General features: G+C 41.9%; 9 protein-coding genes and 1 pseudogene across 10 annotated transcripts in view; 6 read left to right on the top strand and 4 right to left on the bottom strand.

Moving 5' to 3' along the window:
- The window catches only part of LOC111077314, a 22,717-nt gene extending 21,428 nt beyond the window's left edge, over positions 1 to 1,289 (top strand). For both annotated transcript variants that reach the window (XM_022371535.2, XM_022371534.2), the window contains exon 10: positions 1 to 1,289. This exon is cut by the window's left edge. In XM_022371535.2, coding sequence (XP_022227227.2) covers positions 1 to 67 — 67 coding nt within the window. In that variant the 3' untranslated portion in view covers positions 68 to 1,289.
- A 2,082-nt stretch (positions 1,290 to 3,371) lies between these two features.
- LOC121405444 (histone H2B) lies at positions 3,372 to 3,825 on the bottom strand. The gene has a single exon (XM_041596136.1). The coding sequence runs from the start codon at positions 3,781 to 3,783 to the stop codon at positions 3,412 to 3,414; it is 372 nt and encodes a 123-aa protein (XP_041452070.1). The 5' UTR covers positions 3,784 to 3,825; the 3' UTR covers positions 3,372 to 3,411.
- Positions 3,826 to 3,967: 142 nt separating this feature from the next.
- LOC121405459 (histone H2A) lies at positions 3,968 to 4,436 on the top strand. The gene has a single exon (XM_041596159.1). The coding sequence runs from the start codon at positions 4,011 to 4,013 to the stop codon at positions 4,383 to 4,385; it is 375 nt and encodes a 124-aa protein (XP_041452093.1). The 5' UTR covers positions 3,968 to 4,010; the 3' UTR covers positions 4,386 to 4,436.
- Positions 4,437 to 5,105: 669 nt separating this feature from the next.
- LOC121405464 (histone H4) lies at positions 5,106 to 5,541 on the bottom strand. The gene has a single exon (XM_041596165.1). The coding sequence runs from the start codon at positions 5,489 to 5,491 to the stop codon at positions 5,180 to 5,182; it is 312 nt and encodes a 103-aa protein (XP_041452099.1). The 5' UTR covers positions 5,492 to 5,541; the 3' UTR covers positions 5,106 to 5,179.
- Positions 5,542 to 5,738: 197 nt separating this feature from the next.
- Positions 5,739 to 6,235, top strand: LOC121405460 (histone H3). Its single transcript, XM_041596161.1, has one exon. It carries the CDS (start codon positions 5,760 to 5,762, stop codon positions 6,168 to 6,170), a length of 411 nt encoding a protein of 136 aa, XP_041452095.1. The 5' UTR covers positions 5,739 to 5,759; the 3' UTR covers positions 6,171 to 6,235.
- Positions 6,236 to 7,534: 1,299 nt separating this feature from the next.
- Positions 7,535 to 8,922, top strand: LOC121405435 (annotated as a pseudogene).
- A 1,407-nt stretch (positions 8,923 to 10,329) lies between these two features.
- Positions 10,330 to 10,762, bottom strand: LOC121405463 (histone H2B). Its single transcript, XM_041596164.1, has one exon. It carries the CDS (start codon positions 10,739 to 10,741, stop codon positions 10,370 to 10,372), a length of 372 nt encoding a protein of 123 aa, XP_041452098.1. The 5' UTR covers positions 10,742 to 10,762; the 3' UTR covers positions 10,330 to 10,369.
- A 169-nt stretch (positions 10,763 to 10,931) lies between these two features.
- Positions 10,932 to 11,363, top strand: LOC121405462 (histone H2A). The gene has a single exon (XM_041596163.1). The coding sequence runs from the start codon at positions 10,979 to 10,981 to the stop codon at positions 11,351 to 11,353; it is 375 nt and encodes a 124-aa protein (XP_041452097.1). The 5' UTR covers positions 10,932 to 10,978; the 3' UTR covers positions 11,354 to 11,363.
- Positions 11,364 to 12,398: 1,035 nt separating this feature from the next.
- On the bottom strand, positions 12,399 to 12,731 carry LOC121405465 (histone H4). Its single transcript, XM_041596166.1, has one exon. The coding sequence runs from the start codon at positions 12,708 to 12,710 to the stop codon at positions 12,399 to 12,401; it is 312 nt and encodes a 103-aa protein (XP_041452100.1). The 5' UTR covers positions 12,711 to 12,731.
- A 205-nt stretch (positions 12,732 to 12,936) lies between these two features.
- LOC121405461 (histone H3) lies at positions 12,937 to 13,368 on the top strand. The gene has a single exon (XM_041596162.1). The coding sequence runs from the start codon at positions 12,958 to 12,960 to the stop codon at positions 13,366 to 13,368; it is 411 nt and encodes a 136-aa protein (XP_041452096.1). The 5' UTR covers positions 12,937 to 12,957.
- Positions 13,369 to 14,917: the final 1,549 nt, after the last annotated feature.

Genomic DNA, 14,917 nt, shown 5'->3' with positions numbered 1-14,917 from the left:
GCACAGCGGTGCTGGTGGCGGCGGTGCCGGCGCAGGAGGCGGAGGCGGTGGTGGCGGCCACTATTGACCAACCATGGTCATCACCATAAATGTGGAGCGGCAATTGCAATCGATCGAAGATGAAGATGAGTCTGAATCTAAATCAGATTCTGAAGCTGGAGCTGGATATGGAGCTGGAGCTGGAGCGAGCGCAACAACGAAACGTTTTTTTGTTTAATTTTAGCAAGTTTTTTTTTCGCGCTTTAGTTTTATAAGCGATCGCCCTATATCTGATATGGAGATTGAAGATCGGAAATTGGAGATCGGAAAACGGAGATCGGAGGAACCTTACAGTTCATAGCGAAAACATGTTAGACAAACAGAGAGAGCAAGAGACCCATAATCTTGCAAGTCAATACTTATATGCATATACATATACATATACATATATGTAGCTACAATATATGGGCATATGTATGTCTATATATATATTTATAATATGTGCACTCGTGCTTAGATTTTTTCCGAACAAACCGACCTTACTCGTATAATTTATTCGCAAAGCTTTCTTAAGATTTTTAGTTAAATTTTTCTTTATGAATTAGTTGTATGTAATGAGCGTGAGGAGGGCCGGCGAGGCATAGACGTAGGCGCAGGCGTGGTTTGTCTGTTAGTTATTAGATGAAATGCAAGAACCATCACCATCCCCAATCAACACAAAAACACACTCCTCCTACACCCACACCCAGCAAGTGGCAGGACACAGCTGCAGCCAAATTATGAGTAACTTGGTTTAGCTTGAGGTGATCGATACCCAGTCCGGCTGGCAGCTTCCCCAAGCCAAATCGACTTGCTCATAGTCGCATTTTAGTTACGTAAACTTATACTAGATACAATGGATCCACAGTCCACGCGCAGAACCCACAAACCCCACAAAAATCGGCAGTAGCTGCGGCAGGCAGAGGCAGCAAGCACGAGCGAACGATGAATTATTTTATAGTGCGCGTTCCACCGAATGTACTCTGCGATTCTGCACAGATCCGACAGTAATACCCTCACGGCTGCACCATTCCAGTTTTTTTTTACTCTTATATATATATATGTATATAAATATATATATCTGTACTCTATATATCACCCTGTATTTGTATTTCTAGAGTCGTATATTAATTGTAGATGTTTGTTTTCGAGTGTGTAGAAGAACAAGGCAGAGTGCTCTTCAGTGCTAACTGCCGCAACGTATGCAATATTATTTGAATTTCGTGCATTATCTCCAATGTAAATAATAATAATTTATTTCATAAATAAAACAATGATCATTTTTCTAAACAATTGTCAGATTTCGTCTATTTTTTTCTTTTTCTATTTCAAATATGAACTGTCATCTGCAGGCGCTCGCGCCACCTATTGGATAGATTCCAAATTAAGCGCATACATAACTTTACGATCTGAAATAATTCCTCTTTGTGCTGTTACGCGCAACTTTCACCGCTAACAGTGCCTCCAGCTCTGATCAGTGCTGCCAGCTTAACCTATTTCAGGCTAGATCTAAAATTGGCTAATATCTTATATAAGCTGTTTCTTAAACAATAACACTCTGCTTGTTTTAGCTTTAAATGTAAAATTTAAACATTCCTTAATTTTGTTGTTTCTTTCTCACTGTCAAATGATTTAAGCAGTCCGCATTATCGACAGTGGCATCATTGTTTTTACCGCATAAAGGCACCTAAAATAGAAAAATGAAAAAAAAAAACGAGAAGGAACGTGGGAGTCGCTTCTGGGGACGCGACTCTACTTATACCCGTACTCAGTCAGTATATACAGTTTTTAGCATATAGTTTTTTACAATTTTAGAATTAACATTGTTTTGCTACATCTTTTATCTACATCTAATATGTATATTATACATCTAACATGTAGATTATAGATGTGCGAGCGAGAAAGAGAATGAGTAGCGGGTCTTTGGCTGAAGTAGGCGGGGCAAGCAACTGAAAATTAATTTCTTCATTCTGGCTATAATTATAATCCGATCTGATCCAGAATCGGCAATCTGATAGATATGGTCATTCTCTACGATACTGCGCTTTTAGTTTTATCGTATCTTTAAAATTGTGCCTGCCACAGATTTTCGTCCATTTGGTTGCGGAAGGGGGCGGGGTGAAATTTTGAAATGCACTTGTAGCAGTGTGATATCACATGAGCCTGGAAACCAAATGTGGTTGCTCTAGCTCTTTAAGTCTCTGAGATCTAGGCGCTCATCAAGACGGACGGACAGACGGACATGGCTATATCGACTCGGCTATTGATGCTGATTTATGGGGTCGGAAGCGTTTCCTTCTCTGCGTTACACACATCCACTTTTACCACACATACAATATACTCCTTAACTTTTTTGAGTACGGGTATAATTAACTAAAAACGAAACGAAAAAGCGGTAAAAGGCAAAAAGTTGTTGACGCCACAAATGACTTGCATCTACTGGCAAGGATTGTACGGATGTCTTAGTGGTCGTAAATTGAATACTGTAAATTGCAGCTTCGTGAAATTTATTGCACTGATTTTTATACCCGTACTCAAAAAAGAGTTAAGGGGTATATTAGATTTGTGGTAAAAGTGGATGTGTGTAACGCAGAGAAGGAAACGTTTCCGACCCCAAAAGGACATATATTCTTGATCAGCATCAATAGCCGAGTCGATATAGCCATGTCTGTCTGTCCGTCTGTCTGTCTGTCTGTCTGTCTGTCTGTCCGGCGTGTTGGCCAACTAATCTCCGGCATAAGAGCTAGGGCAACCAAATTTGGTTTCCAGACTCGTGATATCACACTGCTACAAGTTGTAATTAAGCCCCGCCTCCTTCCGCCCCCCAAAGGACGAAAATGTCTGGACAAGTTTTTAAGAAACGATAAAACTAAAACGCGTATCGAGAGAATGACCATATGTCAGGCTGCCGAATCTGAATCAGATCGGACATAATTATAGCCAGAATGATAATTTTCATTGCTTCCCCTCCCCCTCCCGCCGAGACAACACAACTCATTTTCCTTCTCGCAGCCTCTCCCGCCTTTTTGGCTGCCATTCCCCTAGCGGAGGGATGTAGACTTGATGGAACATGTACAATCTACATGTTAGATGTATAATAGACATTTTATATGTAGATGTAATATGTAGCAAAAAAATGTAAAATGTAAAATTTTTTTTTTTTTCTAAAATTCTAAAAAATCATAAGCTCAAAAGTGTATGTATATACTGACTGAGTACGGGTATAAGTAGAGTCGTGTCCCCAGAAACGACTCACACGTTCCTTCTCGTTTTATCAGCAATTTTTAGCTAATTTTTATTCGCTTGTCAATATCGAAAATGGTGTTTCTTTGGGAAAATGTTTTGTGGCCCTGAAAAGGGCCTTTTTGTCGTAGGTTCTGCAGAGAAACAGATTTACTTGGAGCTGGTGTACTTGGTGACAGCCTTGGTTCCCTCACTAACAGCGTGCTTGGCCAACTCTCCCGGCAGCAGCAGGCGCACAGCAGTTTGGATTTCCCGACTGGTGATGGTCGAACGCTTGTTGTAATGAGCCAAGCGAGACGCCTCGGCGGCAATGCGCTCGAAGATGTCATTGACAAAGCTGTTCATGATGCTCATCGCTTTCGACGAAATACCAGTGTCAGGGTGGACTTGCTTCAGAACTTTGTAAATATAGATGGCATAGCTCTCCTTCCTCTTGCGCTTCTTCTTCTTGTCGGTCTTGGTGATGTTCTTCTGAGCCTTTCCAGCCTTTTTGGCTGCCTTTCCACTAGTCTTGGGCGGCATTTTAGTTCACTTCCACGTATACAGTTTATGCTTTGCGGACTTAGCCGACAAGACCTTATACTTTTATTCGAGCAGTCTGTTCAAGTTGAGCATACAGGCGTAAAACCCACCCTGGTTTAATCCCCTGCAGACGGAAAAAGTATACATACGAGAAATCGGTCGGCTGTCAACATTCAACATTCGTTTGTGAACGTTTCTAGTGAAAATCAACAACAAATACTCGCAAAATGTCTGGTCGTGGTAAAGGTGGCAAAGTGAAGGGAAAGGCAAAGTCTCGTTCGAACCGTGCTGGTCTTCAGTTCCCAGTGGGTCGTATTCATCGTCTGCTGCGCAAGGGCAACTATGCCGAGCGTGTCGGTGCCGGCGCTCCTGTCTACCTGGCTGCCGTGATGGAATACTTGGCCGCTGAAGTTCTTGAGTTGGCAGGCAATGCTGCCCGTGATAACAAGAAGACGAGAATTATCCCCCGCCATCTGCAGCTGGCCATCCGCAACGACGAGGAGTTGAACAAGCTGCTCTCAGGCGTCACCATTGCTCAGGGTGGAGTCTTGCCCAACATCCAGGCCGTTCTGCTGCCCAAGAAGACCGAGAAGAAGGCATAAATGTTCCAATAGCAACCTACACACAAACCCAAACGTCCTTTTCAGGACGACCAACCCATGGCTAAAGAACTAAGAGAATTTTCATAATTTATTATCATTCTAAAGTATAATCTACTTGGGTCGGTTGGGACGACGGGGAGGGGCTACGTTTTTGCCTGTGCTCCACGCGTTAATTAATTGTCAACTGTTAATTGATAATGAAGAAGGTACCAGGGCCTACGAAAGTACAGTTGTGTTCGACTCGCCTGAAAGACGAATGAAATATGCCAACGGAATGCAAATGACCGAGTGTCTGGAGGAGGGACCATATTTCGTCTACCTACGCGTGTACCTGAGATCAAGATCCCTTTTCCAGTGCATTTCCGAACCCTATTTTACAAGGCGAATTATACCTAAGCAATATCCCTCGCCAGGTATGCGCACAATTCGGTCCTTTTCAGGACGACCAATCCATGGCTAGGGAATTTAGAACATTTTCATTATTTGTTTTCATTCTGAAGTACATAAAATGGGCCCAAGAAAGTACAGTTGTGCTCGGCACGTCTGAAAGACGAATTCTAGGGTATTTAAATATACATATTTTCTCTCCGATCGCTTAGATGGGAGATGTTGGCTTGGCAATCGGTTAATTTGTTCTGCTATGAATCTTCCGTTACTTTATAATATTAATATCAACGTCTATTAGTAAAATTGAATTCTTGAAAATATGCCTCTTTTAGATTATATTGTGGTCCTGAAAAGGACCGATTGTTTACTTTGTGGATACTTTTGAACAGCGGACTGTACACAGTTTCTTAGCCGCCGAAGCCGTACAGCGTGCGACCTTGTCTCTTCAGAGCATACACCACATCCATGGCTGTGACTGTCTTCCTCTTGGCGTGTTCGGTGTAGGTGACGGCATCACGGATAACGTTTTCCAAAAACACCTTCAGCACTCCACGAGTCTCCTCGTAGATGAGTCCGGAGATACGTTTTACACCGCCACGACGAGCCAAACGGCGGATAGCCGGCTTCGTGATACCCTGGATGTTATCACGCAGAACCTTGCGATGACGCTTAGCGCCTCCCTTACCCAAGCCTTTGCCACCTTTACCACGACCAGTCATTTTTCAATATGCTTGCTTCACTTTTCGGATGTCAGGAACGAATGTTTAGTCAGGTAACCCTCTCACTGCTATTTATACCAAAACACCATAGAAAAACGAGTGAGTCCGAATGATGTGTGCATCTCGCTCGGGAAATGAAACGGCGCGCTTCGGCTGATCTCGCTCTCTCGTTACAACCCTCCACCAGCACAGCAGAATGCTATATAAGCTAGCACTGGGTTCAGCGATAGCTTATTGTGAATTCGAATTTCAAACGTTGAGAGTGAAAATGGCCCGTACCAAGCAGACTGCTCGTAAATCCACTGGTGGCAAGGCGCCACGCAAACAACTGGCTACCAAGGCCGCACGTAAGAGTGCTCCAGCAACCGGTGGCGTGAAGAAACCTCATCGTTATCGCCCTGGCACTGTTGCCCTGCGTGAAATCCGTCGTTACCAGAAGAGTACCGAGCTGCTGATCCGCAAACTGCCTTTCCAGAGGTTGGTTCGTGAAATCGCTCAGGATTTCAAAACCGACTTGCGTTTCCAGAGCTCGGCAGTAATGGCACTGCAGGAAGCTAGCGAAGCCTATCTGGTCGGTCTCTTCGAAGATACCAACTTGTGTGCCATCCATGCCAAGCGTGTCACAATCATGCCCAAGGACATCCAACTGGCCAGACGTATTCGTGGCGAGCGTGCTTAAGTCTATATTTTTTCGACAGGCGCATATAAATTTTATACAAATCGGTCCTTTTCAGGACCACAAAATAATTTTCATTGAGATTTTTTATTTCTGCATTTGTGTATGTGTATAGTATGTACAGCTGTTCAATGAAATAGTGGTGCCGGATACTAGGCATTTTCAAAACTCTGCGACATTTTCAGTTTACTAGTTGAAAAAATTATACCCGTTTTGAATAGACTGGAGGAACGTAAGAATTAGAAAAACAAGAGTTCCATTGCACTTTGTTGTTTTGCGTGACTTTAGACGAGACCCTTGAAATAAGCTGTTCTTTCTAGCGAGCTTTTGTGAGTATTTCAGGTCAGGTCACTATCCTATTGAAAGACATTTTTCAGCTGAAATCCGATTTAAGTGAGAACCTCAGATGTACCTACATACACATTTTTTCAATCCAACGCCAGCTACGAGGTACTAGTTAATTTGAGCTTTTGAGCAATTATTACGTACTTGAATTAGGGAGTTCGCAGGTATTAGAATTTTTGGTCAAAGTGGATGTGTGTGTCAGCATCAATAGTAGAGTCGAAGTCAGACTGTCTGTCCGTCTTAGTTTGTTCATGTTCACAATTTTTGAAGCTGCAAGAAACGGAAAACGGAACCTTTTGTGAGTCACCAACTCGTCAAATCTGGCTAAGATCAGATTATTGTAGGTGTAGTAAAAACAAATGGAAGCAGATAAAATATGTAAAAATTCGATAAAAATCATACCGACTGAGTACGGGTGTAAAAGTAGAGCCGCGGCATATGCGTGCGCTCACAACGTTTCACCAAATTTTTTTTTTTCTTTTTTTTGATTTTAGGTAGTACTTATGTATGTAGTATACATAGTAGTATATAGTAGAACTGATTAAACAAATTTTGAAATAGTTAATTAAAAATGTGTGTTAGCTCCGTAATAATAAGTGTATTGAATAAGATTAGATTGGTGCGATATACACAGTTTAAAGTTTTCATTATTTGGGGAAAAAAACTATGATTTTGTCAGAAACAAATAGCTGAAGCTATGGAATTAGAAAAGAATAGAAACCCTTTTTATTTACTTTTTGACGGATTACATTGGTTTGTGAATAGCCTTTCAACGTAATTTGAGTATTATCCACGCTTTTCCAATGACCAATGAATTAAATGTTTTGAAATATCAAAGATATGCAAAGGCTTTTGAAACTACCGATAGAAAGACTAGTATGTAATAAAAGGCCGTTTAAAAATAGAAATATATGAACATGTAATTTACAAAAGTAATGGAAAAATGTTTTAAGACTTGTGAAAATTGCTGCAGACAACAAAATTTGTAAATATTGATGGTTTCGGTTTTTGGGTATGAAAGTATGCTATTTTTGGGTGAATATTTGCAGAAATGGATTAGAAATAATATTAAATGGAAAATCGTATTGATTTCCTTAATTAAAATGGATTAAAATAGTATAGTTTTAAACATTTATATCTTTATAGCCCTAAATTCAATGCTGAACATACCCAGAAAATTGTCTTTTTGTACTCTATAGGGTTATCTTCAAAACGATATTAAAACACCAAACTAACCAATATTTGAATATCTGTTTAAAGTTTTTTAAAGTAAATTGATCAAATTTTATGTTTCTAAAATAGGTTTTGCAAAATGAGCTAAAATTGTTATTTATAAATATTATTGGATCCAAAATATAAGAGTTGGATAACTAGTTGTCAAAGTTTGCACAGGTATTAAAAGTCGATAATGGACCATATTTACCAAATAAATTATTTAAAATAGAAATTTAAACATTTACGAATCTGATTCAATAAAAATGTATTTCCATTACTTAATAATAATATACTAAAAAGTAGAAATAAATCAGACGCTCAATGAAACTTCTGCAACACAAATCACCAATGCTAAAATCATCTTCGTGCTGCCCTTCTACTCGCTTCTCATTCGAACAAGGGACCATTGGCCCCGCCACGTTTCGAACTAAAAAGTGCGCAGGTTGCAACATTCCGCTCCAGTGGCTGCTCCACCAGTAGCAGCGGAGAGAAGGTGGCCTCTAAAAAGGCGTCTGGATCCGCTGCGGCTACTGCAAAGGCAAAGAAGCCCACAGCTCCACCATCGCATCCCCAACTCAGCAAATGGTTGACGCTTCGATTAAGAGCTTGAAGGAACGTGGCGGCTCATCGCTCCTGGCCATCAAGAAATATATTACTGCCGAATACAAATGCGATGCCCAGAAACTTTTCCATTTATCAAGAAGTACTTGAAGTCGGCCGTTGCCAATGGAAAGCTGATCCAAACAAAGGGGAAAGGTGCCTCTGGTTCGTTCAAGCTGTCGGCTTCCGCCAAAAAAGGAGCCCAAGCCAAAGGTTGTGTCGTCTGTGGAGAAGAAAGTGAAAGCCAAGAAGGTAGTCCCATCGGCAGCAGCAAAGAAGACAGCAGCCCCAAAAAAGCAGCCGGAGCCGGTGACAAGAAGCTAAAGGCAAAGAAGACGGTCGCCACCGCCACCAAGAAGACCGCCAGAAGAAGAAAACTGAGAAGGCAAAGGCCAAGGATGTGAAGAAAGCTGGAACCGTGAAGGCGAAGCCAGCAGCGGCAAAGGCCAAGTCGAGCCCTGCAAAGCCAAAACCAAAAGCTAAGGCTGCAGCTGCAGCGGCGTCTGCCAAGCCCAAGAAGGTGACGAAAAAGCCAGCCGCTCCCGCCACCGTAAAGAAGCCGAAAGCAAAGACGACGGCGGCCAAGAAGTAAATTGCGAAATTGTACACGTTTGGTGTACACGGTCGCATGCGAAATTTTAGATGATCGTACATCTGAAATTAATTTAAACAAGCCCTTTTCAGGGCTACAAAACTATATCAAAAGAGATACAAATTATCCGGCCGAGCCCCCTTCATTTATAGAGCAATAACAGATACTATTTTAGATTCTTAGCCTGACAGCGAAAGAACATGATATTGAAAATGGGTTTGCTTTTAAAAATATTCTCACAGCATTATTGGTTAAGCACAAGGCCTTATCAGCCCATATCGAAAAACGTTCACCACTCAATTTTTTTTGTATAGCTGGGAACATTATGGGGTCACCTTTTTTCAATATTTTGCGTGCCCACCAAATCATCTGTTCATCTTATGAACAGAACCATTTGGTTTGAAAAGCTACCTTGAGACAAACTGTTGTGGCCTCATGTTCATACATACATATGTATGTACATATATCCATGATTCGTCCATGTTTCAATTTAAAAAACCTTCTGGGTAACGTATTCAGCGTAGTATGGTCGTTGGGGAAAGCCTGAGAGCTGAACGTTGGTTTTCCAAAACTAACAAGACTATTTTTAGTCCAAACGGTTCAACGAAACCGATACATTTTCAAATGACTTGCATCTACTGGCAAGGATTGTATGGCTATCCTGCCCTTAATTTATTACTTTATTGAAAAGACAAGCCAAGTGCCGTTCGCCAGCAAACATTACGTTTTGATTACCTTTAGCTTTAATTTTCATTTAATATTCATTTTTCTATGTAGCTTTGCCAAAATAAGACTAAAGGCAACTGAAAATGAAAAAATGAAAAAAAAAATAAATAAAAACGAAACGAAACGAAACGAAAAAGCGGTAAAAGGCAAAAAGTTGGTGACGAAGCCAACAACACCGGTGTTCCCAAGCGGTCCCCCATCTGAGTAGTACTAACCGCGCCCGACGCTGCTTAATTTCGGTGATCGGACGAGAACCGATATTCAGCGTAGTACTCCGTTGCGAAAGCCTGAGAGCTTAACGTTGGTTTTCCATAACCATATAGACTATTTTTAGTCCAAACGGTTCAACGCCCAGTGTCTTACAATTCCAAAAACGTTCTGGGTAACCGAAGCTGTATTTGATTCCCATTGGTTCAAATCATACTGTACTACTGTAATCTACGAGAAAAATGTTTGTTGACGGCGTATTGAATGTATCCTCTATCAATTGTCTAGATATTTTTACATGCATTAAGAAATACCGTTCAACTTCTTCTTCTTTTAGTTTATTGGTCGTGAATTCTGTAAATTGCACCTTCGAGAAATTTATTGGACTGATTTTTTTGATCAGCATTTTTAGCTAATTTTTATTCGCTTGTCAATATCGAAAATGGTGTTTCTTTGGGAAAATGTTTTGTGGCCCTGAAAAGGGCCTTTTTGTCGTAGGTTCTGCAGAGAAACAGATTTACTTGGAGCTGGTGTACTTGGTGACAGCCTTGGTTCCCTCACTAACAGCGTGCTTGGCCAACTCTCCCGGCAGCAGCAGGCGCACAGCAGTTTGGATTTCCCGACTGGTGATGGTCGAACGCTTGTTGTAATGAGCCAAGCGAGACGCCTCGGCGGCAATGCGCTCGAAGATGTCATTGACAAAGCTGTTCATGATGCTCATCGCTTTCGACGAAATACCAGTGTCAGGGTGGACTTGCTTCAGAACTTTGTAAATATAGATGGCATAGCTCTCCTTCCTCTTGCGCTTCTTCTTCTTGTCGGTCTTGGTGATGTTCTTCTGAGCCTTTCCAGCCTTTTTGGCTGCCTTTCCACTAGTCTTGGGCGGCATTTTAGTTCACTTCCACGTATACAGTTTATGCTTTGCGGACTTAGCCGACAAGACCTTATACTTTTATTCGAGCAGTCAGTTCAAGTTGAGCATACAGGCGTAAAACCCACCCCTAGATTGAACTCCCCTGCAGACGGAAAAGGTATATATACCGAGGGATCGGAATTTTAGACCAACATTCAACATTCAACATTCGTTTGTGAACGTTTCTAGTGAAAATCAACAAATACTCGCAAAATGTCTGGTCGTGGTAAAGGTGGCAAAGTGAAGGGAAAGGCAAAGTCTCGTTCGAACCGTGCTGGTCTTCAGTTCCCAGTGGGTCGTATTCATCGTCTGCTGCGCAAGGGCAACTATGCCGAGCGTGTCGGTGCCGGCGCTCCTGTCTACCTGGCTGCCGTGATGGAATACTTGGCCGCTGAAGTTCTTGAGTTGGCAGGCAATGCTGCCCGTGATAACAAGAAGACGAGAATTATCCCCCGCCATCTGCAGCTGGCCATCCGCAACGACGAGGAGTTGAACAAGCTGCTCTCAGGCGTCACCATTGCTCAGGGTGGAGTCTTGCCCAACATCCAGGCCGTTCTGCTGCCCAAAAAGACCGAGAAGAAGGCATAAATGTTCCAATAGCAACCTACACACAAACCCAAACGTCCTTTTCAGGACGACCAACCCATGGCTAAAGAACTAAGAGAATTTTCATAATTTATTATTCTAAAGTATAATCTACTTCGGCTTCATTACATATCAACGTGAAGACAATTTAAAAATAATTATTATTATATTTATGCAGGCCAAACAGTCGAATTTCTGTTAATTGATAACGAAGAAGGTACCAGGGCCTAACGAAAGAACAGTTGTGCTCGACTCGCCTGAAAGACGGCTGGGGAGGGACCTTATTTAATTGTCAACTGCCTTTTCCGAACCCTATTTTACAAGGGAATGAAGAAAACCCCCCCCAAGGATGCGAACAATTCGGTCCTTTTCAGGACGACCAATCCATGGCTAAAGAACTAAGAGAATTTTCATAATTACGGGGGGGGGGAACGAGGGGGCCTTTGCTGTGTTACTCGCCTGAAATAATTTTCAACTGTTAATTGATAACGAAGAAGGTACCAGGAATGCAAACGGTGTTCCCGTTTCCCTGAAAGACGAACTGGAGGAGTGTCTGGACCATATTTCGTCTACCTACGCGTGTACCTGAGGTAAAGATCCCTTTTCCAGTGCATTTCCGAACCCTATTTTACAAGGCGAATTATACCTAAGCAATATCCCTCGCCAGGTATGCGCACAATTCGGTCCTTTTCAGAACGACCAATCCATGGCTAGGGAATTTAGAACATTTTCATTATTTGTTTTCATTCTGAAGTACATAAAATGGGCCCAAGAAAGTACAGTTGTGCTCGGCACGTCTGAAAGACGAATTCTAGGGTATTTAAATATACATATTTTCTCTCCGATCGCTTAGATGGGAGATGTTGGCTTGGCAATCGGTTAATTTGTTCTGCTATGAATCTTCCGTTACTTTATAATATTAATATCAACGTCTATTAGTAAAGTTGAATTCTTGAAAATATGCCTCTTTTAGATTATATTGTGGTCCTGAAAAGGACCGATTGTTTACTTTGTGGATACTTTTGAACAGCGGACTGTACACATTTTCTTAACCGCCGAAGCCGTACAGCGTGCGACCTTGTCTCTTCAGAGCATACACCACATCCATGGCTGTGACTGTCTTCCTCTTGGCGTGTTCGGTGTAGGTGACGGCATCACGGATAACGTTTTCCAAAAACACCTTCAGCACTCCACGAGTCTCCTCGTAGATGAGTCCGGAGATACGTTTTACACCGCCACGACGAGCCAAACGGCGGATAGCGGGCTTCGTGATACCCTGGATGTTATCACGCAGAACCTTGCGATGACGCTTAGCGCCTCCCTTACCCAAGCCTTTGCCACCTTTACCACGACCAGTCATTTTTCAATATGCTTGTTTCACTTTACGTATGTCAGGAACGAATGTTTAGTCAGGTAACCCTCTCACTGCTATTTATACCAAAACACCATGGAAAAACGAGTGAGTCCGAATGATGTGTGCATCTCGCTCGGGCTGATCTCGCTCTCTCGTTTCAACCCTCCACCAGCACAGAAGAATGCTATATAAGCTAGCACTGGGTTCAGCGACAGCTTATTGTGAATTCGAATTTCAAACGTTGACAGTGAAAATGGCCCGTACCAAGCAGACTGCTCGTAAATCCACTGGTGGCAAGGCGCCACGCAAACAACTGGCTACCAAGGCCGCACGTAAGAGTGCTCCAGCAACCGGTGGCGTGAAGAAACCTCATCGTTATCGCCCTGGCACTGTTGCCCTGCGTGAAATCCGTCGTTACCAGAAGAGTACCGAGCTGCTGATCCGCAAACTGCCTTTCCAGAGGTTGGTTCGTGAAATCGCTCAAGATTTCAAAACCGACTTGCGTTTCCAGAGCTCGGCAGTAATGGCACTGCAGGAAGCTAGCGAAGCCTATCTGGTCGGTCTCTTCGAAGATACCAACTTGTGTGCCATCCATGCCAAGCGTGTCACAATCATGCCCAAGGACATCCAACTGGCCAGACGTATTCGTGGCGAGCGTGCTTAAGTCCATATTTTTTCGACAGGCGCATATAAATTTTATACAAATCGGTCCTTTTCAGGACCACAAAATAACTTTCATTGAGATTTTTTATTTCTGCATTATGTTATAGATTACAGCTTCAATGAAATAGTGGTGCCGGCACCTAGCCATTTTCAAAACTCTGCGACATTTTCAGTTATACTAGTTGAAAAAATTATACCCTTTTTGAATAGACTGGAACGTAAGAATTAGAAAAACAAGAGTTCTATTGCACTTTGTTGTTTTGCGTGACTTTAGACGAGACCCTTGAAATAAGCTGTTCTTTCTAGCGAGCTTTTGTGAGTATTTCAGGTCAGGTCACTATCCTATTGAAAGACATTTTTCAGCTGAAATTGGATTGTAAAGTACTCAGATGTACATACATACACATTTGCGACCGGGGGTGCCACATGTGACTGATGGTACCCGGGGGGGCCCGGGAAACACCATCAACCGTGGGGGGCCCGAAAGACAGCGCAATCGAAACAAACCAGATGGCAGTGGGCTTTCAGCCCCCCGCGAAGTACTTACGGTCGTGCCGTAGGGGGGGTTTTAGTGGGTGAGGTATCCAAGTCCCCACTTACGGCTTCAATGGCTTCTACAAAAAATTAATATTCCAACGCCAGACTATAAGGTACTATCATTGGAGCTGGGCCCATAGGGCTCGGCCCATCACGCCCAATGCAATTATTATACCCAATTTTGTAGTTAACGAAAGATGTAGTAAAAACAAATGTAAGCAGACAAAAATCATACTAACTGAGTACGGGTGTAAAAGTAGAGCCGCGGCATATGCGTGCGCTCACAACGTTCCACCTCCTTTTTTTAATTTTAGGTCGTGTAGAATAAAGATAGTAGTCGTATTATTGTTCCAAAATAAAATATGTTTGATTTTGTCTCTGCTTCGTTTTTGCCTGTTTAAATTCGCAATTTGAAGGAACGAAATGAATGAATGAATGATCCGTATTAAATGTACTAACAGACGTATGTATGCACATTCCTGCGGTCCTAAGGACCACTTGGCGAAAATGTTTATCTTGTGATTTTAATTAAAGAATTGTATACAGCTGGATAGAACTTATTAAACAAATTTTGAAATTGTTAAAATGTGTGTTAGCTCCGTAATAATAAGTGTATTGAATAAGATTAGATTGGTGCGATATACATATGTAGGCTTAAAGTTTTCATTTATTTGGGGAAAAAAACTATGATTTTGTCAGAATAGAAAAGAATAGAAAGCCTTTTTATTTACTTTTTGACGGATTACATTGGTTTGTGAATATCCTTTTAACGTAATTTTAGTATTATCCACGCTTTTCCAATGACCAATGAATTAAATGTTTTGAAATATCAAAGATATGCAAAGGCTTTTGAAACTACCAATGGAAAGACTAGTATGTAATAAAAGGCCGTTTAAAAATAGAAATATATGACACTATTAGTAAGGGAAGTTTAGCTGGATGCTGGCACATGTAAATATTGAGCTTTCGATTTTTACTTTGAGATTAATTAAATTGCCACTGCTATTTGGGTA

The sequence above is a fragment of the Drosophila obscura genome, unplaced genomic scaffold (assembly GCF_018151105.1).
Source record: "Drosophila obscura isolate BZ-5 IFL unplaced genomic scaffold, ASM1815110v1 contig_96, whole genome shotgun sequence".
Classification (NCBI taxonomy): Eukaryota; Metazoa; Arthropoda; class Insecta; order Diptera; family Drosophilidae; genus Drosophila; species Drosophila obscura.
Note: the sequence above shows the minus strand (reverse complement) of the source record. Positions and strands in the feature narration are given on the sequence as shown.

Bases quoted from the DNA above. Each gene is read 5' to 3' on its own strand.
- LOC121405461 (XM_041596162.1), top strand. From the start codon at position 12,958: ATGGCCCGTACCAAGCAGACTGCTCGTAAATCCACTGGTGGCAAGGCG.
- LOC121405464 (XM_041596165.1), bottom strand. From the start codon at position 5,491: ATGACTGGTCGTGGTAAAGGTGGCAAAGGCTTGGGTAAGGGAGGCGCT.
- LOC121405465 (XM_041596166.1), bottom strand. From the start codon at position 12,710: ATGACTGGTCGTGGTAAAGGTGGCAAAGGCTTGGGTAAGGGAGGCGCT.
- LOC121405462 (XM_041596163.1), top strand. From the start codon at position 10,979: ATGTCTGGTCGTGGTAAAGGTGGCAAAGTGAAGGGAAAGGCAAAGTCT.
- LOC121405459 (XM_041596159.1), top strand. From the start codon at position 4,011: ATGTCTGGTCGTGGTAAAGGTGGCAAAGTGAAGGGAAAGGCAAAGTCT.
- LOC121405460 (XM_041596161.1), top strand. From the start codon at position 5,760: ATGGCCCGTACCAAGCAGACTGCTCGTAAATCCACTGGTGGCAAGGCG.
- LOC121405463 (XM_041596164.1), bottom strand. From the start codon at position 10,741: ATGCCGCCCAAGACTAGTGGAAAGGCAGCCAAAAAGGCTGGAAAGGCT.
- LOC121405444 (XM_041596136.1), bottom strand. From the start codon at position 3,783: ATGCCGCCCAAGACTAGTGGAAAGGCAGCCAAAAAGGCTGGAAAGGCT.